Genomic DNA, 22,228 nt, shown 5'->3' on the forward strand with positions numbered 1-22,228 from the left:
CTTAAACTTAATCAGAGGACAATATCTTCAAGAGAAGTCAAGTAAATGCAGATTTCTTGGGATAAATTTCTCTGAGCATGTGCGTGGGTCTGCAAAGAGGACTTTGTTACAACTGTACTTAATGCAAATGAAAATGCTTAGTTCAAGTCATTTTCCAACAAAGAATGGCAAAAAAATGCTACTTTTACATATTATAATGTAGAAAAATATAGGTTACTATTAATAGATTACTATATCTTCACAAGTACATTATATACATGATTAAAACTCGCCTTGAGAAATTAATATGAAGAAGTCAATGTGAAGCTTATGCTCAGTTTTAGAGCAACGTGCTTTGCTTGCAGAGGCCCTGGATTCAAACCCTAGCCACAGAACAAACCAGTGCTAGGCTAATGCCAGTCCCAACCCCAGATAAACGGGGAGAGTTGCAGGCATTAGGCATAAAATCTGTAGCCAACTCAATTGTGCAAGTCACAGAGCTGACTTACAAAAAAGATATATAAGTTTATCAGTCAGTATAAAAGCCTGGCCCTCTGAGCCATTAATTCTCTCACCATTTGTGGACAACCCCAATTGAACTAAGAGCACAAATTGTCAGAGGATCCCTCAGAGGCATTAGCGTTTTCTGAGACTGGCAAAACCCACTGGCACACTAAAAAAAGCATCCATATTAGAGATGTAGATCCACACCATAAACACTGCAGCTGAAGAATGAGGCAAAAAATTGTCACACATTAAAAAAGCTTGCGCATCCACTCAAATGTAAGGGTCAGATAGACAAATAAGAATTAGAGTAGAGTAATTTAAGTCTTACAAGCTGTGCAGACAAAAATTTTGACATATATATATATATATATATATATATATATATATGTTTGCCTCTTAAAGTAAGTTCTTCCTTGCCACTATCACCAAGTGCGGGGGATCTGTTGGGTCTCTTTAAATAAATTTATAAAGAGTTTGGTCTAGACCTGCTCTATATGTAAAGGGCCTTGATGGAACTTTGTTATGATTTGGCGCTATACAAATAAATCTGATTTGATTTGATCTTAAAATCTTCAAACTTCTAATTAGTAACAATAATTACTTGCTCTGTGAAGTAAGCCGTTCCGCTAGAAGCCCCACCTTGACACTTGACCCTATGCCATTTGCTGCATGTCCTTCTATACTCTCTCCCCCAATGTCACATTTCAAGCTGTCTTATCTTACAAAGACCAAAAGGGCAAAAAGAAAATAGAAAGAAAAAAAAAAAAGACCTCTTGTGCTAAAAAAATTGTTTTATATAAACAGCTACTGACCAACTTTAAATATACATTGTTAGAACCTGTAAATTAAATATAACACAACATATAACCCCTGCCCTCCTAATACTAGCCATTGAAAAACTCTAAATTAAATAAATTAATAAATTGATCCATCTGTGATCACCTTGTACACACTATCATTGGTACCAAAGTACAGTGGCAAAAAGTATGTGAATCCTTTGGAATTACCCAATTATCAGAATATTTTGGTCAAAATATTATTATATATTTTTTTAAGTCACAAGTATAAACAAACACAATGTGCCTTACCTAATACCACACAAACAATTATGTCAGATGTACACTCTCACTGTAAAAAGACACAAAAGACTTCCTCTACAACTGAACTCATTCTTTCTGACATAAGAAGGAACTGTCAGCTGAAAATAAGTTTTCCATTATAGTCGGTTCTATTGGCTGGAAATATCTTTGACAATGTCATGTCATCTATATTTGGGTGATGTGTATTTGGCTCCACACACCAATGTTCCATCAAAAAACAACAATGGCTCAAAAACAAAGAGGGACTTTTTAGATAAATCACATCAACACTGAAGGCAGGCACTGATTCAGATAACCTTTAACATTCAGAATGAGCTAAGTGTGATCATGGTCTTACACACACTTCAGAGGCTAAAGGTTTCAGTGCATTCAAACAAAGTAGGCCCATCTCACTGTAGCCAGTGTGAAGGTGAAAACATAAGGAAGATCTAAGGCTGTCTTAGATTCACTCTCACACTTCAACAATTACATATAAGAGTAATGTTCATGTGTTCAGTGCTGTATTTATTGGGTCATGCCCATCACATGGCTTCATCTACCCACTATGCACTTCTTTGGCTGGATCAGACCCCATTTGCTGAATTTTTGGCCACAAGCATGGCTGTGGAGATAGGAGGCAGTTGAGTTTCTCTCTAACTATCAGATGCATCAAGCAGGGGTTCATTGTCCATTAGGATGACTTCTCTACTTGTACTAGAGTCATATTTTGGCTTTGAATGAAACATCTTGCCAACTACACAAAGCCTTTGGTTCTTTGGTTTATGAATAAATTGTTGTTTTTCTGATGTTTATAATCATAAGTTTCAGATGTTTCTTTCTACTAAATGGCAAATGTTGGAATACCATACTACGATCGTAAAAATAGCAGACATTATACCTCCCAATCACCAGCATGTTTGCAACGCTTAGCTCTGCTGCAGTACATCCTTACATAGACACCAACACTATTTGCATCCTTGCAACAGAACAATTGAATTCAAGTGAGGCACTAACTGGCTCCACCTTCATTCAATACTTAATGGGAAACACACCTAAAGTAGCATACTGGTGGGGGTGGGGTAATCTGTGTGGTGATTAGCTGCTAAGGAGGGCTAGGCTAACAGGGTTAGCAGCAGTGAGCTTAGGCTGTCTGAGAAGGACTGTGTCAGGTGTGTTAGTAAGTGCAGTAAGCCACCTTTCCACCACCCTCTTCGCTTACATTCTATGGCGCCCTAGACACAACAGTCCACATGAGGCTAACAATCTGTGTTTCTACTGTAGGACTATATGCATTTTTATTTGCTCTTATGTAAGCGCTATAAGGTACACTTTGTAGCATCTCAAAACAAATCCTCCTGACATAGTAGACATAGATGTGGCAGCATTCCTGTTCAGAGGCAGAAAGAAAACCTCCTATTCTTACATTACTCCTCACCCTCTTATGCAGTCTGTGGTTGCAGGCATAGCTCATGTCATGTCTGTGGTGTGTTTGAGGTGTAGCAAGGTCTGGACATTTAGCTGCCTCCACAAATGCCCAAACAATGACCCTGCTTTACTGTGGTCAATAGTGTTTAAGAGATAACCACAAAGTCATTGCTCTTCTCTAGAAAGTATACATCTTCTAGAGTCCCAATGTGGCTCTTTCAGGGAAAGATTAATAATAATATTTTTCCAGGAGTACAGTCCCTACCGTTATAGCATCGAGCACAAAAAACAAAGCAATGGCTCTGCAGAAAAAGCATACAATCAAAATGCTAAAAAATCTTTGAAGAAAAAGAGATGGTCTTACATTGAGGGCAGTTGTATACACGTTGCATGAGGTCATAGCATGACTGACACACAAATCATCCTCATTTCCACCCGTTTCTGAGTGAATCTTCTCTTTGACTTAATAAAGCTATAAGTGCAAATGGCCTCAACGCAATCCAACAAAATGGTCCAGAAATAAAGTTTCTCATTTTTTTCTCTGGAACTAGCTTTGCCAAACTTTGTAGTTTTCGCTCTGCTTTAACCCTATTTTTCAGGCTTTTTGCCGGCTAAAGCCCTCTCTGACAAGGTGTCTCTAATATGTGGAGCCATGCAGGTAAATGCTCAGTCACAGCTAGTTTCAAATTGCAGTAATAAAACCCAAACAGTTTGGGAAAAGCAGCTAAGATGAGAGCTGATAGAGCTGAGGGTAAGCTAATCCAATAGTGATATAAAAATGCTGTTTCAGGAAGTTTTGACCACTACCATGGTTGGAAATCAAGTCTACATGAGGATGAAATGAATGTGATTAAGAAACATTTTCGAGTCAAATACAGCACATGAACAATGTTGTCTTCATTTGTATTGTTAAAACAAAACTAAAAGTTGGCTGCCAGAGGAAGAGGAAGGATTTGGGAAGGCAACCTGACCTGTCACAGTGGAGGTTTACTGCACCGAATGAGTCGCAAGCGCAGGGCAGGCAGCCGCTGGTACCATTGGTGAAGAACCTTTCCTCGCAGTCCTCGCATTGCAAACCAGTGTAGCCTGACATGCATGAACATTGACCGGTGCCATGGTCACACTCATCTGGATCAAGAATCCCCTCACCACCACTGCTGCAGTTACAAAGGCTCTCTGTGAGAAGGGATGACGGCATTGGAAAAAAAGAGAGAGATGGGACATATTGCATGAGACATATAGTGATATAACTATACAAGTATGAATAAGAAATTATTTCATTGAATCATTTTCCCTTTATGAAGGTGTTATTGTGGGTGTATGTTTACTCACCCTTTATGATCAGTAAATACTTTTAATGTAAAACTCGCCTCTAGTGATTCTAACTTGGAAAAAAAAAACAAGGTACACAAGGTTCATCAAAACCAACTAAGTGTTCATGTACAAAATCTAAAACACAGCAGGGTTTCAGTGTGTAATCTCTATATAATATAAATTTACTATGAATTAAATATAATAATAAATGTAATGTTTGTCAATTAAAATATAGCCTTAGACAGAGTTATTGATTATGGAAATAATTTCAGTCTACGATGGTCCTCATGAGATGCAGGATCATTGTGTTTGACCAAGCTGTTATGTAAAAAAAAAAAGCCTATCACAGGGTTAAAAACTCAAAACATGAGTAGCTGGGCCTTTCGTCGATCTTTCCCTCAACATCAGACTCTTGAACACATTTAACCAATGTTTCTTGAAGTGGGTCCTGGTCTTCAACAAAAAACGTGAATATTTTTTTCACTAAAGTTCCATTCATGGTTAACACAGTAAATGCAATTGAATAAAACCTTAGGAAGCACAAATCAATTCAGGTAGGGGTCAGTTTAGGGTCCCAAGGATTAAATAGATATGTACGTAAAAATTCATACATAATGTGTTAGGGAGGTGTAAGGATTGAAATATATGTACCTATTTTGTAGGGAGAATTTGGGATTAAACAGGTTAAAGCGAAAAACTTTGAAAAAGACTATATTTAACAACGTGGTGATGAGCATTACTGCTACTAACCCACAAAAGTGTTCAAGATTGCATTGACATGTTACAATATGAAGAATATTTTGATTGTGTACATTTTAAATTCGACAGCAGAGTTATATGGTGATTAGCAGAGCCACCGCATAACAAGAAGTATGACAGTCCAAAGACATACACACATCAGACTGGCAACTCTAAATTGCCGGCAGATCTGAATGCCAGCCTTAGTGGTTTGTCTCTATGAAACACACTGTGATGACTGGTGATTTGGTGACCTTTCTGCACATGGTTTCATTGTGTAACAGAATCTCAAACTCAAATCGCGGTTGACACAGCTAAGTGACATGGCCCAGTGGCACAAGACATTCATACACTTAGAACATGACTTCACGTTTACACCAGTCCCTGTAAATTATTTTCCTTTAATTGAGCCATGTGTTCAGGATTAATTTGAGACATTGCATGTGGTGGGTAATTTACCCTCTGCCAGTTTATACACTCCTTTACCTTTTGATCTGTACAGATACATGCAGTCATACATTGTGTCTGCAAACAGAGAAGCCGCTGGTGAGGTGGTACGCATCAATAAAAACTTAAATTTCACAGGGTGCACTGCTGCCAAAGACTGGAGCTTTGACATCACATGATCTTTTCCTGGCTTATATGACCATACAAAGATACAACAACCCTTGGAGTTATGCTGTACGACAAGCCCTGCAATAAAACCGATTTAATACTTCCTTGTGAATTCACAACTATCTTATCCAATTCAACCAAGGAATTTCCCAAGTACAACGTGCTAAAAGAACAGCATGCTGTACTGATTTCACTAAACCCGAAACTCATATTAGAATCAAAATATTATTCATCTCCAGGGGAAATTTGGTCATTACAAGTGGTCCACCAAATTTGAAATATAACTAAATATTAAGTTGAGAATTCAGAGTTACAGTATAGATAAAATGTGACAGTAAACTATATTGAGTACAATGTTAATGTCAAAGAATTCACCCTTGTCCATGTGTCCTGAGTCCATGTGTGTGTTGTACATTTCATGTTCAAGCTTATGAAACTTCAACAAATTGAATGATGTAATAATTGGCATGAGGATGACCCTGTAGAGTATAAAGCAGCTATCTAATATTTATTTAATCTTAGGTTAGGTGTGGCAAGTGATGACTGCAGGCCTGGCCATATGTTACAGCCAACAAAAAGAGACAGATATGAAATCAAATTGCAATGTATTCTTGCCTTGGCATTCCACTCATATGATGTTCCTCTCACTGTTAGTGGCACTTTTATGTAAAAAGACCTACATTGATGCACATGTGTGAATAACAGTGCCAGGCTCTTTACCACTGCATTAAAGAGGTGTCACTTCTGATTACAGCTCAGATTCAACAAGATCCAACCACACACATATACTCCAGTTTATTCTTAAGGACTGCTGTGGGTAAGGGCCCCTGTGCACTGATCTGTGAAACCTCATACCAGGTATGATGTAGATCAGCCCTGGCCTGTGTGAAACTGAGGCAAAGTTCACCTTCTTCCTATCTCTGTCTGCCATTAAGTGGTGTGACTGCGTGGCTGGAATGCAGATTCTGTCACTCAAGGTTGTTGAGAATAAGTCACATCTCCAAACTCTTTTCTTTCTTGAGACAATTATGCTGCTTTCTATTTTGTTTCAGGCGTCAAACCACATGAACAGCTTTCAGTAATGAGAAATATTTGATACATGAGGATAAAATGAAGCATATATATCTGCAAACGGTTGGTCTGCCAGGGATTGTATGCTATAGTTTAGCAAGGCAACACCTTTGATCATATGATATTGTCATGTGAGTGTTATTTAATTTGAGGTAAAGCTCTGAGTCCGATCTCACACTGGCTAACTGAAATGCTAAACATGCAGCTATTTCAACTAAGTACTGACAGGAAAGCCGAAGGGAGGGCTACAACTAAAGTTTTTCATTCATTTATTTTATTATTCATCTGTCTGCTGTTTTCCCTGTTCATCATTAACGTGAAAAAATTCAGTACAGTACAGATCAGTACAGATCCAAAACACATTCTGTGGACATGATCAATATATAATTTTCATTTAAACAATGATAAAAAATTTATAATTGACTTTAGCAAGATAACATAAAATGATCTTGCTTGATTGGACAGTGAATGGATCTGCTGTAAATATTTTACTGATTCTTGTGACATTTAAACAAATATGTGAGCGAAATAGCTTTAGAAGAGTAAAGAAAGGCATGTGCATTATAGCACACTCTGGAACAGCTGTAAGTGTCAATTAGTAAGAGGTTTGTGTGAGGTTATAAATGAAACTCAAACTGGATTCATGAGCTTTCAACACATTAAAGAGAACATGAGGATCCTCCTGGACCATACAGAACCTGAGGAACTTCTCAGCCAACCCAGTAAAACATGAGCCCTCTAGTCTGGCTCTCATATTAGAATAAGAAGCTCTGTAATTCTTAAATGTGGCAAGGTTTACACAGCATAGTTCAGTAACTACAATGCAACAGGAGTACAAACAAAAATCTAGAACCATTTGCCATCTCATCAAATCCCCAATGACCCCTTGTGCCTTGTGAATGTTGTTGTCCTGTTTCTCAGCTGACTTCTCAGGTATCAGTTTCTTTCTGTGGGTGACTTTCAAACGTTAAATTTGAATAATCTAATTTTTAGTTACATACAATGAGCATCAGATGGTTGTTGCCAATTCAGATGGAATCTTACAGGAGTTCTTATGTACTATGTACTATGTGAGGAGAAGTATTTATACCGGATGTTTCTATCCATATCAAAAGCCATAGTAAAAATAAAAGAATTACTTTAATTGAAAATGTAAAAATTGTTTTACTTTTCTTGTTTACAAATCAACCATTGCTGAAACAAAATAAGCATTAAATAATCTTTGAATTTGTTTCCTATATTTCAACATTTTGAAAATGTGACTACAAATGTGGCATGTGTAACAATTATTTTATGAATGTCTTTCTGGGGATCTTTTGGGAAACTGTTGTAGGAAAACAAAATACAGATGATATTGAGTGTAATCAATGAACAATTGGAATATTTTTAGAAGTTAATATACAGCATTCAGTTTAAGATGTTCGTTCAGACATCAGACAGCGTGAATACGAAAAGTGCAACACTCTGTTGACTAACTGTGGAATGTTATTAGTCTCTTACGCACTCAGTCACTCACTGGATGTACTTCTGGACCATAAAAACATCCAGGTTAGGATTCAAGCTTTAATGAATCAGTCAATGAACATTTTAACTTTACTGAGTAATGAATCGTTGTCCTTCTTTCTTCCAAAATCATTTCAATTAAATCAAATAGAATCTGACATGTTTTAACCAGTAGTTTCTTCTTACCAGGATAATTGGTTTACTGTTCGCCAAAAGTCAGGAATGTAAAAATAAAATCTGACCAATCCACATCTATGTCAAAAATGTTTCCAAACTTTCACTTAGAATGCAACAGGATCTTCCTTATAATACTGAATATTTTTAAATGTCTTGGACTGTGGGGGCTGTGTGTTAAAAGGTTAAAACTCAAAACTGTAGTTGAGTTTATTACCACTGCCTTGAATAGTGGCTTTTGTTGTTACATTGCAATAAAGTTTCATGTTTTCATCAGCATGGCGGAACAAAGGGTCAATACAACAAGCATGACTGAACTGGGCCCTTGACGGTCCACTATCAACTGTTAACCATTTTTGGGTTCTTGTTCAAAGGGTCCTTACTATGTCTGGGAGGATGTTTGGGCATTTTGATGGACTAACTTTATGTAAGACCATTTTTCCTTTCATATCTCAGAGAGTTGAAAAATGAACAAGCTCATTCTCCTCCTTTACTCGTGCTAATTCTCACACGTACACAAACTCACAAAGCCCTTTAACTCCAGGTGACTCTCACAACCACTTCAGGACCATTTTGTACAGGAGCCATGAACCATAAGCTGTTGTGCTAGCTGGAAAACAACACATCCACATGGGAGAAATGAGACGTGAGAGGAGGGGCCCCGCTGTCATTGCTCATTCATGGCTTAGCGCTGCCTGGCCATTTTGGTTAGATGGCCTGGTTCATTTAATACCATGCAAACAACAACAGACGATGGAGCAGCTCTTTAAGCACCTCCCTTGCATTTCCCTGCCAAAATAACATACATCATTTTTAATCTGTCGCCAATAACTGTGTTCACGATGAATCCAGTGAACAACAACAGGCTCGACCTTACACCCCCCAAAAAGCCCCCCTTCTCCAGCCCTCTCATGTGTGGCACCCTCATCCTGTAATAAAGGCCTCTGGTACAGAATACAGAGCCACACAAAATTAACTGTTTACGATACATATATAGTTTATTATTATTATTATTATTGTTATTATTATTAATATTATTTTTATTACGATTTTGATTAGCGGATGAAGTGAAAGGATATACACCATGAAACCTGAAGGTCTGTCCATTGTTGCAGACTAGCTTTTTCGGCCGCTCTCTGCGTCAAAAACCACAGAGCGATCATCGAGCTGCCTTGTCACTACGTGTGACTTTTTTTTTTCCCCCGATCGTGTTATAAACGTGACGAAAGAAACCAAAACAAAAACACACACACACAAGACAAACAAACAAGCAAGCAAGCAAAACATTATGCGGCCAAGTTCCCCCTTCCATCTTTTGTTTTCCAAATTACAAACTGAAACATTGGGACGAATGGTGACCATTTATTTCTCAGATACTCACCTTGACTATTCTCTATAGAGGTAACAGATGTTCCAATATTATCTGCAGCCCATGCGTCGTTTGTGGTGCGCTGGGAAACCATAGACACCACAGTCTGCAGCATTTTCTCCGGGGCAAAGAGGGACGATTGTGCATCGGTGGATCTTTTGCGAGCACCGGTTAATCTAAAGACCGGCGCCATTATTTGTTCTTTAGAGGTTGCAATTGTTCCAGTAATGGCAGCGGTGGTTGTGGTGGTGGTGTAGTCCGTTGTAGAAGGCTGAAATGTGGTTTTAGATACGGGGTTTTCAGCTGCGGTTGAATCAGCAGAGACAATGGCAGGCCGCGGTGTGAGTCCGGTTAGAGGCCCGAGAGCGTACCTCCTCTCGGGTGATGTACGAGGCATGTCGGTTTGGACGCTATCCCAGGTGTCAGGGGTTGAGCCGGGCTTCCTGGAGATTTGCGACGCATCGTAGGAGCTGATGCGCGGTGCAGCTTCAAAAAATCCAACATACACACACAAAATAAATATGAGGACTGGAGATATGTACATCATTAAAGACGTTAACCTCATAGTTAGTTTCAGCTCTCCATGTAAGCCGCAGTAACGGTCTCTCTCAGACCTTTCTCTGAATGGATGCGTATTCCACCATTGATGTCCCCAGGCGGCGTACTCTGCTGATTGTTGCCCTATGAACCTCAGTCAACATTTCACCTGCTCCGCAACCTACCATCAACCGATCGAGATTGACGTACCTTTCAGCCATTAGGAGGAAAGGGGGGAGGAGTAGGAGGGGGAGCGTTGTTCAAGAGCGCTCTCTCATTGGCTGGTTGAACGTTGGCGTAACGCCCCGTGGAGATTTAAGTGATAAAATTCTAAAACATTCCTCCGAAAACTACAAAAGCACAACTGGTACCATTGCAGACAATGGATGTTTAATTTTTAAATAGAGTGATGCTGACAGCATAGACACGTTTAGCCCAGTTATAACAGCAACACGCTTAATTTATCAAAACGGGGCTGAACGCCCTGGTCGTGGACACACATGAGGTTAGGCATGGGGTAGGTTAACCCGAGGTTAACCCTACCCAAATTTATAATACATTTATAATACAGTGCATTACATTCAGGTTTAGATGGTTTCTGCCAATTGGTCACCACCCTCTGACACGCCCACAAAATGGCAAAAAAGTGAAAGTGAAAACTGAAAGCCTGAAAGTGCACATTACCAAATTAAACACATCAAAAAAGATCGAATACAGCTTAGCTTGATCATTGGACTAGTGCAATCAAATTAGTAATGATAGAAAATTGTTCGCATAGTGACAATATGTTTGGCTTTTTGTTGGCTTTAGCCATTGGAATGTTTTTATGTTATTGCTATGATATTATTATATTATCATACATATCATATTATTTGATTTAATTTATTATTTTTAATGCCTCCTTTTCCTACCTTCAAAGTACTTGTGCTTAAGTGAACACGTAGAAAGCCTTTAACATGGCAAAACAGCCTTTTGTTACATATATTAACTTTTTAAATTATTTTGATGTAGTAATTTTTATAAACTGACATTACAAACATCTGACTGCAACAGTTATTTAGGATTAAATAATGTTAAACCTTCATTGTGATTTATGTTTATTTTAGTCCAAATACTGGCCTTAATACATGAGTCCTCTTAAAACATTAACATTTTAGCAGAAAAAAAATGCTGTTTGTTCTTTTAATAATTCACTCTAAGGATTAAATAATGCAACTGTTTCCCCACTTAAAGATAGAAGTAAATTAAACAACAGAATATATGTAAAAACTGGGCCACAGAGATGCGTACCACCTTTATGTCTTGCAAAGTACAACACTGTATCTACATTAGAGGAAATATAAATGTATTCTGGACTACTTTATTGCATTGTGACAAACAACAATAGCCAGTATTCAAGGCAGTGGTAATAAACTCAACTACAGTTTTGAGTTTTAACCTTTTAACACATAGCCCCCACAGTCCAAGACATTTAAAAATATTCAATATTATAAGGAAGATCCTGTTCCATTCAAAGCGAAAGCTTGGAAACATTTTTGTCATATAGATGTTGACTGGTCAGATTTTATTTTTACATTCCTGACTTTTGGCGAACAGTAAACCAATTATTCTGGTAACACCAATGGGTCCAGATTTTAACAGACAGACACTTGTCCTTAAACCTTGGACAGTCACCAATTTTTGAAGACCCACATGCACTGGATAAGGCATTCATTCTGGACTGTCTCATGACATTCTCTCTGCAGCCAAAAAAACAGAGTTGAGCACAATGGCCATACAGAGATAAACTCAAATCAGCTCAAATTAACTACATATTAGGATTAAACCAATAAAAACCAGTGCTTTGAAATATAGTCACTTTTTTTTTAATCAATGTGGTATCATGGTGAAGGAAACTTCAATTTTACCACCATCTTTGTTTATTTCAGCTCTGTCAACTTGCAACCCAAATACAACAATGCCTTCATCCAATCAATTAGTCCTCACTGACCACTCTAAGAAGTAGAAGAAACAACTAACAATCCCCTGACAGCTTTAATATATGTATGAAAAGGACAATGACTTAGTATCTGTTGCTATCAACTATCAGATTATGAGCCTTTAAATTTTAGTCTATGTTGTACAATGATGTGTTAATTGTCTGATTGCTATGGTGTAGGCAACTGAATTGTAAGTCAATAGCGGTGAAGGGCTAATTCAAAATGTCCTGCCTGACCGACTTACAAAGTTACTTGACAAATTTATTTACTTTATTTTCAGTTCACATGATCATAAAATGAGGATCAGCAAAGAATGCATAATACTGCAAATACATAAATTGAAAATAAGAACTCGCTCACGATGCCAGTGGGGATTCTCTCCATTGTCCCCTCAACCCTGATCATGGTCATGCAGTTAAAAATTTGATGTAAAAAAAAAAAAAAAAATCTATTTACACCATTCAACAGGGACTAAAGGCTAAAATGGAAAAGGTAAACAAAGGCTGCAATCACCTTTTAAACTATGTTGGCAGGAAATGATCATATACAACTGGTAAATTGATATGAAATAAATGGATGCCACACTTTAAAGAACCTGTAATTAGACATATTCACAACAACTCACAAATGCTTTAAGGTGTGATCCTGGTAAGTTCAAGACTGCGTCTGCAGACTTTGCCTGAATGAATTAAACAAAGTTCATCACACTGTCATGCAGTTATTACCCCGATCTGCCTCAATCTCTTACCAATGGACATGGGTTTGGCCTATGATGGTTCAGGTCATAGGGGGGATTTGGCCTTTTTGTCACACTGATACTTTTTTAATTATAAAAACTAGAGTTTTTTCATTGGGCAGCAAAGTGGCTAGTCCTGTTGCCTTCTGTGCGGAGTTTGCATGTTCTTCCCCTGCTTGCGTGGGTTTCCTCCCATCGTCCCAAGACATGCATGTTGAGGTTGATTGGGTTAGGGTTAGGGTCTGCATTGCCTGTAGGTGTGCGTGTGAGCGGTTGTTCTAGTGATATGCGATTTCTGATCGATTTATTCAAAACTCGAGTCATCTCACTGACTCATTAATTCCTCATCTCTAACTCAGTCATTGACTCATCCCTACCACCGTTAGCTAATTACAAAGAGGAGACAAAACAACGTGTAATTTTTGTGCAACTGTAACTGCAGGGACTGATGTTTATCATCATATTAGCCCTGCGGGAAAAACAGCAGTTCTGGTTTGTTGTATCACTTTTCCCCCTCCCCGCTGTGATCTGTCAATCACCTGTTTACGGAAGCCAGGTGCCAAACACTCAATACTTTCCTGAGGGGTGTATTAGCGAGCTATGTTGAGCCCAAAGCTAAGCTTTCCCATGTCACGAAGGCGGCTCTCTTTTATGCGGGCTGTATCACCGAGGTAATTTATGCTGCGAACATAACCTTGTACCGACAAGTTTTTGCTCCGACTTTCGGCTTAAAGTCGGCTATAAAAAGCGCCGCCCCTTCACCGATCATCCTCCCTGAACTTGGCCTCGCAGTTTTAGGAAAACCCAGTGGATTTAGGTGCAAGAATTGGTATGTATGTACTCTTCGGAGGGAGAGAGCTAGACCGGAGTGATCCGTTGGCATTTTCTGACGACATTTTTTAAAGGCGATACAGATTCTCTGTTACATATGTAATCTTGCTGACCATATGTAAGTAAGGGGACCAAACGAAGCCATGCATTTGCAGTAACGCAGCCATCAGCAGCAGTTTTTCACCCCCCGCCCACACACAGGAAGTGTTTTAATATTTATTAAAGTTCTGGAAAAGTCTTAAGTATACAATATGAATCGTGCTTAACAAAACATTTTAAATAAGTAGCATTTACTGCAGTACCCTTTTCCCCTTACTCCAGTTGCTCGATCGAGTTTTAGTTTCTTGATTTCAAGCTTTTTTTTTCTGATTATCTAGCTCTAGATTCCTTTTACAGAGGGCTCTCGAATTGTCTGCTCCAACCTGTATTAATAGGACATTGAAGTGTTCATGTAAGAGTACATGACAACTTTGGGTGCGTGCTGTCAGCTTGAGCAACACCAATGTGTCTCCTCCAACTGTAAAATAGACTTTTCTCATCTGAGAAACAATGAATATGCATTTAGCATTTTACCACCAAAGCACTTGTACGTACCCTGGACAAAAACTTGCTGCTGGGAGCTTCCAGCACCAGGGTCTGATTGAATATCCCCTCCATGACCGGCCGCCCTTCATTTTTGCAAGGGCCAGCTCCTCTGAGGCCGTGTAATCTGCTGGAGTGGGCCCCTCCAGTCTTCGCTCTAATTTTTAAAACATTTTCAACACTATATTACGCAGTGTATCATCTACATTACACTAAAAGAGGGATAAATGCAGAACAAATACATACCACTTTGGATTATATTTTTGTGCTTGGTCCAGATTTGCACTGCTGGCACTATAACTAATAGAACACCAATTAGAAAATTGCTTTATTACAAATAAGACAAATGATAGTACTCTCACTTTGATTTAAGTTATATAATGATATATTATATCGGCTATATTAACTTACACGATCTAAATTTTTTGTTAGGCTTCCTCTCTTGCCTAGTTTGTAGAAACAGTGTTGCTTTTAGCTGTTCTTATCGGTCTGAACTCTTCATAGCTCTCCATTATCATAATCTACTTGTCTTGGCTGAAATATGCGGCACGTAATCGGACAATTTTTCTGGGGAAATGGCGTCAAATGATGCCTAAACGTCCCTGTTATGTGAACGCGCACGGAGCCTGACGAGGCAAGCCTGGGTCGACAAATCAAGTTGATAACCACCGTCGTGATACTCGTTATCTCTGTTTGGAGCTTTCGGCTTTGTTGACCCATCTTACCCAAAGACAGCCCGGCTCTATTGAGCTTCCTTCATAGAATATCCCTCTGTTCAGATTCACGGCATTTAAATCCTGACTCCTCTCGCGAGAGGAGCGATCTCGTGATTCATGACTCCTCCTGTTCCGTGTTCCGTGTTTTTCACTTCTAGGTCAGCAGCAGAGCATTCACACGCTCAGCGCTGGGAGAATCCGCCCTACCTGAGTTACAGGTCTGCTGCGCTGCTTTAGATAGAACTAAATTATTCAACCCTTACCCTCAACCAACCAATCAAACTTCTTTTCAAACAGAGTTTTCAACAAAGTGCTTTACACATTAACAAAGAGAAGACATCCATACATCCACACATACAGACACTCAGATTAAAACAGGACGTTACGTTGGTCTCGCAAAGGTAATTAGTAATTTAAAAATGTCCTTGAAGATTATAATCTCCCCGGTTCAAATCAGTGGTTTTAACAGTATAAAATCGGTGCGGACTTTGATTGGGTGGACTCAATGATTCACGTTACTCTGTACCCTGCCCTAGACTTGAACGTTGGCTGGGATTGGCTCCAGCAGCCCCCGTGACCCGAAAACGCATCAGCGGTAGAAGATATGAATGAAAATCCCAACGTAATGATACAAGTGACTTATTTTCAATAGTTGTGAACACATAAAGTTGTATTTGTATTTGTTAGGCATTAGATGGCAGTAGAGGGTAAATTCGAATGATGCGAAGGACTCCAGAAAACATAGTCACACATCAATTTAAAAGAAAAACAGAAATAAAGAGCATTATTACATTACATTAATGATGGTAATAGTGCAAACGCATCAGAAAAGAGGCGAAAAGAAGGGGGTTTTACAGCGTTTAATGGCCTGTGGGAGACGTTTGATATACAATAAGCCATATAATAGTTGAAGCAATAATTTCAAGACTCCATCAGATATGGAACATAGACTTTACCGACTGGACTAAATGATATGCTTTTCAATAGAACTGCCACAACGCAGAAACACATCACAGGATATTAAAGGTAGGAAGAAAAAGTGAAAAAAGTGAAAAAGCATACGAATCTGACAGAAGATATGTTCAACAGTACACCTTTATTCAATAAATACTTTACAAATTTTATGTAATGTATCTTTGATAGTATTGAATAGTCTTTCTTAGAGCACCCATAGAGCTGTTTTTGTTTTTTTGTGTGTTTTGTTTTGTTTTTATACGTGAATACTGAACCATCTAATCCACGCTCCATACCTTGCGTTACCATGTAATGTTTCAATTCCATCTATGGCAAAGGCCAAAAAATCCAAAAGACGCAAAAGTACGTCTTTTACACTTTTGATTTCTTTGGATATCAATGTAAGAAAATGTAGATTTCACAAGATCGATAAATCTTAAAATTAAATACCGTAGATGAAGTACCCAGTTTTGTTGGTTTGGGGTTTTACGTGTCTTGACAATATTGCACATAAATATATATATATTGAATTTCATTTTTGTATTTCATTATGTCTGATTGAATCAGCAACCCCAAGAAAGCCCACGATGTCTTGTAATCCAAGAAAAACTCTCATACGGGAAACAAAAAACAGAGCCTTTATTCCCGAACTGTGGTTGCCAAGCGGCTAAATTGGAATACAGAAATTGTCAGAAACGTCAAACATCATCACACTGAAAAATCACACGACGCACGAAAGAAATTGTAGGAAATTTAATGATGGTGACGTAAAAATCAGGCGACCCTCAAGGAAGTCGGTTTTTGTCATTAGTTGCTTATCTCTGCCTAGCTTAAAAACGAGAAGGTTAGGGGTTAGAGTTAGGGTTAGGGTCTAGATTATCTTGATAGACAAAATTACTGTGAACTTTTTCATAGGTCTTACTTTTGTTGTAAAAAGAAAAGTTTTTTTGTCTACAAAACCAGGACGAGGCTAACTTCCGTGTTTGGCAGCAAAAACGTCATCCCTGCAGCAGTCCTTAGCGTATGACGAGTCTCTCGGTACCATGGCGCCTCTAGATCTGGATAAATATGCAGAGATTGCAAAACAGTGTAAATACCTTCCAGAAAATGACCTGAAGGTAAAAGTGTCCTTAAAGAAGTATACTTGATTAAACTGTATGATCAGATTTTGGTTGTAACCTTCGCTCAAGGCTGCTATATGCTGTAACATCGTAATTCGCTAACGTTAGCTTCAGCTAAAATTTGTTTTAGCTAGCTAGCGCTAGATTGCTGATTTCACCTTTTGGCTAGATGATCGAACCTGTTAATTAAGTAGTTTGTTTTGCTTAGCGCGATACAAGTCTAGTTATGCTTTTTGCCAACGAGTTATTTCGTTGCTTGCTATTACTGACTGTGACATTAGGTCAACAGCTGATTGTTGTCAGTGTGCATTTCACGTCAATCTTCCGGATCCTGATTTGATTACGAATCACACAGGGCATCTAACAAACGTAGCTCCGAGAGTCGTGGGATAACGTACAGCCCTCATACAATGGTATAATATCTTGAAGTTGTCGGAAACTTGACTGACTCACTCATGAGAGTCATGAGTGAGCAGGTTAATATTAACTTCAAGACAAATTTGAATTCAGCGCTGCAGTTAGTATTTCAACAATAAAGGCAAGAGAGTCAATGTGACATCATAGTTAGAGTAAATTTTAACTGAGGACCATGTACACATCCCAGTAGAATGCTCAGCATTCATTACCAAATTATTACGCTATTACACGGATAGTGGGTTTGTTCGCGTCTATCTTTGAAATTATTATAATGGCTACATGCTCAACACTAATGGGTACCTAATCATACTGATCAGATATTTTTATTATATTACACTCAAGTAGACCCATATACAGGGCAGCACAGTGGTTCAAGTGCTGTCAGTCAGGGGCTGGCTACCATCTTGTTACAATTACCCACAATTTCCTGATCTTTTTTAACAGCATTTTCTGTGTCCGTGCTTCGTGTACATAAAGGGCCTTCCTGTGCCTGACTGTAATGTATATACACTACCAGTCAAAAGTTTGGACACGCTTTCTCATTCAAATTAATAGATAGATGGGTAACCTTATTGATCCCCAAGGGGAAATTCACCAATAGGAAACTGTCCAAAGTTTTGACTCTAGTGTATGCTATTGACTCAGTACATTTGGACCGTTACTGAAATTTATACATGGCAACAAAACAAGTCTTACTGCTGGTCCAGATTCAGGAATGTCACTCAGTGCTGGTCACATTTGCATGAACACATTGCAGTGAGGTTTGTTCCGTAGAGTGTGTTAAGTTTTGGTGTCACTGAACAGATCCCACAATTAAGTAAATCATGTTTTAAAAACATAATTATGCATATCTTGGTTTCAGAACCCTAACCCTAACCCTAACCCTAATTTCAAAGCACTGAATACTGTTGGTGACTGACGGCTGAACTTTTCATTTTTATCTACACAGAGATTATGTGACTATGTTTGTGATCTTCTGTTGGAGGAGTCAAATGTTCAGCCTGTATCTACTCCGGTAACAGTATGTGGGGACATACATGGACAGGTACCGAAAAATAATAATAATAATAATTAAACATAAAAAATAACAACATTGTTATCACAGTGTATAAAAGCTGATGCATATCCTTGTGTTTTAGTTCTATGATCTCTGTGAACTCTTCCGAACTGGAGGCCAGGTTCCAGACACTAATTACATATTTATGGTTTGTATATTTAAATTTGTTAGTTTTTGGCTTTTTTTTAACTGCTGGGCAAAATCTTGGTACTACTCTTATGTCCTCTACAGGGTGACTTTGTTGACCGGGGATACTACAGTTTAGAGACGTTCACCTATCTCCTGGTCCTGAAAGCTAAATGGCCTGACCGCATCACACTCCTGCGTGGAAACCATGAGAGCAGGCAGATCACACAAGTTTATGGCTTTTATGGTGATGTGATTCACGTAGGATGGAGATCAGACTTCATTATCACTGACACACCCTTTCACTTAAAATAAGGGCTTTTTTCTGTTTTACAGATGAGTGCCAGACTAAGTATGGGAATGCAAATGCATGGCGTTATTGCACCAAAGTGTTCGACATGTTAACAGTTGCAGCTGTGAGTATTGAAATGTCAAGCGTGAATTAGCTCAAATCAAGCAAGATGATTAAGGATGGGAGCTGTAAATTGTTTGTCCCTTGTGTTGAAAACCTTGAATTAGGCTTATGTTTAGTCATTTGTAGTATGCGATATTGCACATACTGCATCTGAGCTGCACAAGATGAAAAGAATGAACCACCTTTACCTGCTGCTTGGCTTTTCACACAAATAATGTTTATTCAGGTTAAATGTTGTGTAAAGTCACTAAGTTTCTGGCTTTGCCGAGATAGATAAATCTGCACATACATGGAAACTTAGTCTCTGTTTTATTTTGATATTCACCTGTACATAACTTTAACTTTTTCTTTTTTGTATATTCACCTGCACCTTTGTCCGAAACCAACATGCCCAACATTGTGTTGACTTTCAATATGCAATGGTGCTTTTTATGTTTAGGCAGTTTAAACTTGTCAACTATAAACTACTGATATATTTCTCAGATTTTCGTATTGTCTTATGTTTTGCATTGTATCCCGTCAGTTTGGTTTAAGAACATCTCACACTATTTTGCCACAATCAGTATGTAATGTTGCTATTATTCTAAGCTAACACAGTGTCACTGAAGTCATTGTCAGATTAAGGTAGATGTTAAAAAATTATATTTGACCACATCATTCCTCATTAATGGTCATATTACTGTAAGATATCATTGTTATCATTAAATCAAGCAACTGACTGATACTTTCTCAAGAAATAATTTCTTAGAAGGACAGCATGTTTTTGCACAACATATATTTCATTTAATTGTTAAAATCCAACTTGCTTCAATTAATGTCATGCGTCAGCCAGTAACAGGTTTTTTTGGTATGAAAATGTTACATTAGTAGACCCTCTGAAGGACGACATTAGTTGGTGTTGGTCCTGAACCAAGGAGGTCATGCTCTCCCAGCTTTCATAAGATTTACGTGTGTTGTCCTAACTCTTCTATTTTGTATTGTTTTTCTGTCAGCTAATGGATGAGCAGATCCTCTGTGTTCACGGAGGTCTCTCCCCAGACATTAAAACCTTGGATCAAATACGAACCATTGAGCGGAATCAGGAGATCCCCCACAAAGGAGCATTTTGTGATCTGGTGTGGTCAGACCCTGAGGATGTGGACACGTGGGCCATTAGTCCAAGAGGAGCTGGATGGCTCTTTGGTGCAAAGGTCACAAATGAGGTAAGTCATTGAGTTCAACACTATGTTTAGTTGGTTGCAGTGTCTACACTTGTCCATCAGGGTTAAACTCCCACAAGTGCGTCATCAAAGGCTTTATACCATCACCAAAACAAACTTTCCTCTTTTTTGGTGAAGTATTTCATGCTTTATATCTTCCAGGCTCAACTATTGTAACTTCCTGTATTCTTGAATCAGACAAACAATCTTTATGTGAACACTTTTCAGGACTGTTTCATTTAAAGATTTAATGAAGGAAGGTACTTAGAAGATAAAAGACATTATAATTCTCTTTTTTACACTTTTTACCCTCAAATGTTGCTCAAATGTTGAGTTTGAAGCTCAGGGCTTGAGGGTAATGCGACGTGGATACTATAATGGAAATTCAGCTGTGCCATTGTGTCCATTTGAGAATTGAAGAAACTACCTCAGTGTCCTCTTTTAAATATTTTAAAAGCGCAGTTTATAAAAAGGATTTAAACTGACTCTCATTGCCTTAAAGTTTTATTCATTTCCCTTCTCTTGTGACTCTAGAAAATGTGGCTGCATATCAAATGGTGTTAGCAGTGGTTAAGAATGTTAGTAAAATGTTCAGCATTTGTTGTTTTAAAAATTCCTTCCATCTCTCTTGATATGATGCAAACAGCATTAGATTATGGAAGTCACCTTGTAGGTACAGAATTTATAGGTATAAGAGAAAAAAGAAAAGGGAAATATATATTTCTGCTTGGTGTTTGTTTTGTTTTTAATGTAGTTTTCTTTCTCTGTCTACCACAAAATCTGCAGTTTGTTCACATCAACAACCTGAAGTTAATCTGCCGTGCGCATCAACTTGTGCATGAAGGCTACAAGTTCATGTTTGATGAGAAACTGGTCACGGTGTGGTCGGCTCCTAATTACTGCTATCGCTGCGGCAACATTGCTTCCATTATGGTCTTCAAAGATGCAAATACGAGAGAGCCAAAACTCTTCAGAGCAGTTCCTGACTCAGAGAGAGTTATTCCACCCCGAACAACAACACCTTATTTCCTGTGAGCACATTGAATCTGAACCAACACATTTCAGTGCATCCATACTGACTGAAACAATGACATCTTCACTTCTAAAACCATATGAATTTTGTATAGTACATTTAGAGTATTTAAAGTGCAACTTCTAGTGCCAACTGTCAGTTGTTATTCCCACTCTGTACATATAATGCCATTATTGTGCAATTCAAACCAAATTGAGATATTACAGCCAAGTAAATTTGTTCAGTAGTATTACTGTACTGATTTGTATCCATGTACCCATTAAAAGCAACTGTCATCTGTAAAATGTTTATACGTATAAATCTCAGTTTCACTTTGCAATTAAAATACACTCTGCTGAGTAAATTGCAGGTGCAGTGTTAAACAATTGTTCTATTTTGTTAATGTAATGTAAATAAGATGGATGTAAGATAATGAAGCACTGTGCACAAGCAAAATTTTAATCTGTTCTGATTACATTCAATATTATACGGTGTGTGTTACTATGTGGTCTTATAAATAAACCTTTAAACCTGAGGATTGATGTGTGAGGAATATAATAGGTAAGTAAATTGCAGGATTATGATTGCAGTGGTATCCCAAAATCTCTCTAATTTTCAAATTTATAATCAGCTCCTGTAATTATTATTATTTTTCTGTTTCACCATGCTGTATTTACTAAAGAAATTTGGTCTTGTCACCACTGAGGCTGTACCTGGGTGAGGGGACAAAAGAAACCGCACCTGGCCATAAATAATACATATTAATATACTG

At 38.2% G+C, this 22,228-nt stretch overlaps 2 protein-coding genes across 3 annotated transcripts in view; one reads left to right on the plus strand and one right to left on the minus strand.

Moving 5' to 3' along the window:
• si:ch211-158d24.2 (multiple epidermal growth factor-like domains protein 9) overlaps positions 1 to 10,447 on the minus strand; it is a 28,935-nt gene extending 18,488 nt beyond the window's left edge. The window contains exons 1-2 of the mRNA XM_029511658.1: positions 9,787 to 10,447; positions 3,962 to 4,166 (exon numbers count right to left, since the gene is read on the minus strand). Coding sequence (XP_029367518.1) covers positions 3,962 to 4,166; positions 9,787 to 10,339 — 758 coding nt within the window. The 5' untranslated portion in view covers positions 10,340 to 10,447. The remainder of the gene's footprint in view (positions 1 to 3,961; positions 4,167 to 9,786) is intronic.
• Positions 10,448 to 16,958: 6,511 nt separating this feature from the next.
• Positions 16,959 to 21,992, plus strand: LOC115048398 (serine/threonine-protein phosphatase 6 catalytic subunit). Of its 2 annotated transcripts, XM_029509842.1 has the most exons (7): positions 16,962 to 17,227; positions 18,597 to 18,692; positions 18,787 to 18,852; positions 18,936 to 19,077; positions 19,167 to 19,246; positions 20,238 to 20,447; positions 21,231 to 21,992. In XM_029509842.1, the coding sequence occupies exons 1-7, from the start codon at positions 17,153 to 17,155 to the stop codon at positions 21,477 to 21,479; spliced, it is 918 nt and encodes a 305-aa protein (XP_029365702.1). In that variant the 5' UTR covers positions 16,962 to 17,152; the 3' UTR covers positions 21,480 to 21,992. The 2 variants fall into 2 exon arrangements, with proteins under 2 accessions (XP_029365703.1, XP_029365702.1); XM_029509843.1 differs by lacking the exon at positions 18,787 to 18,852 and having other exon boundaries at positions 16,959 to 17,227.
• The last annotated feature ends 236 nt before the right edge of the window (positions 21,993 to 22,228 follow it).

This window comes from Echeneis naucrates, chromosome 9 (genome assembly GCF_900963305.1).
Source record: "Echeneis naucrates chromosome 9, fEcheNa1.1, whole genome shotgun sequence".
Lineage (NCBI taxonomy): Eukaryota > Metazoa > Chordata > Actinopteri > Carangiformes > Echeneidae > Echeneis > Echeneis naucrates.

Bases quoted from the DNA above. Each gene is read 5' to 3' on its own strand.
- LOC115048398 (XM_029509842.1), top strand. From the start codon at position 17,153: ATGGCGCCTCTAGATCTGGATAAATATGCAGAGATTGCAAAACAGTGT. The intron at 19,247-20,237 runs GTGAGTATTGAA...TTTTTCTGTCAG, and splicing joins ACATGTTAACAGTTGCAGCT to CTAATGGATGAGCAGATCCT. The intron at 20,448-21,230 runs GTAAGTCATTGA...CAAAATCTGCAG, and splicing joins GTGCAAAGGTCACAAATGAG to TTTGTTCACATCAACAACCT.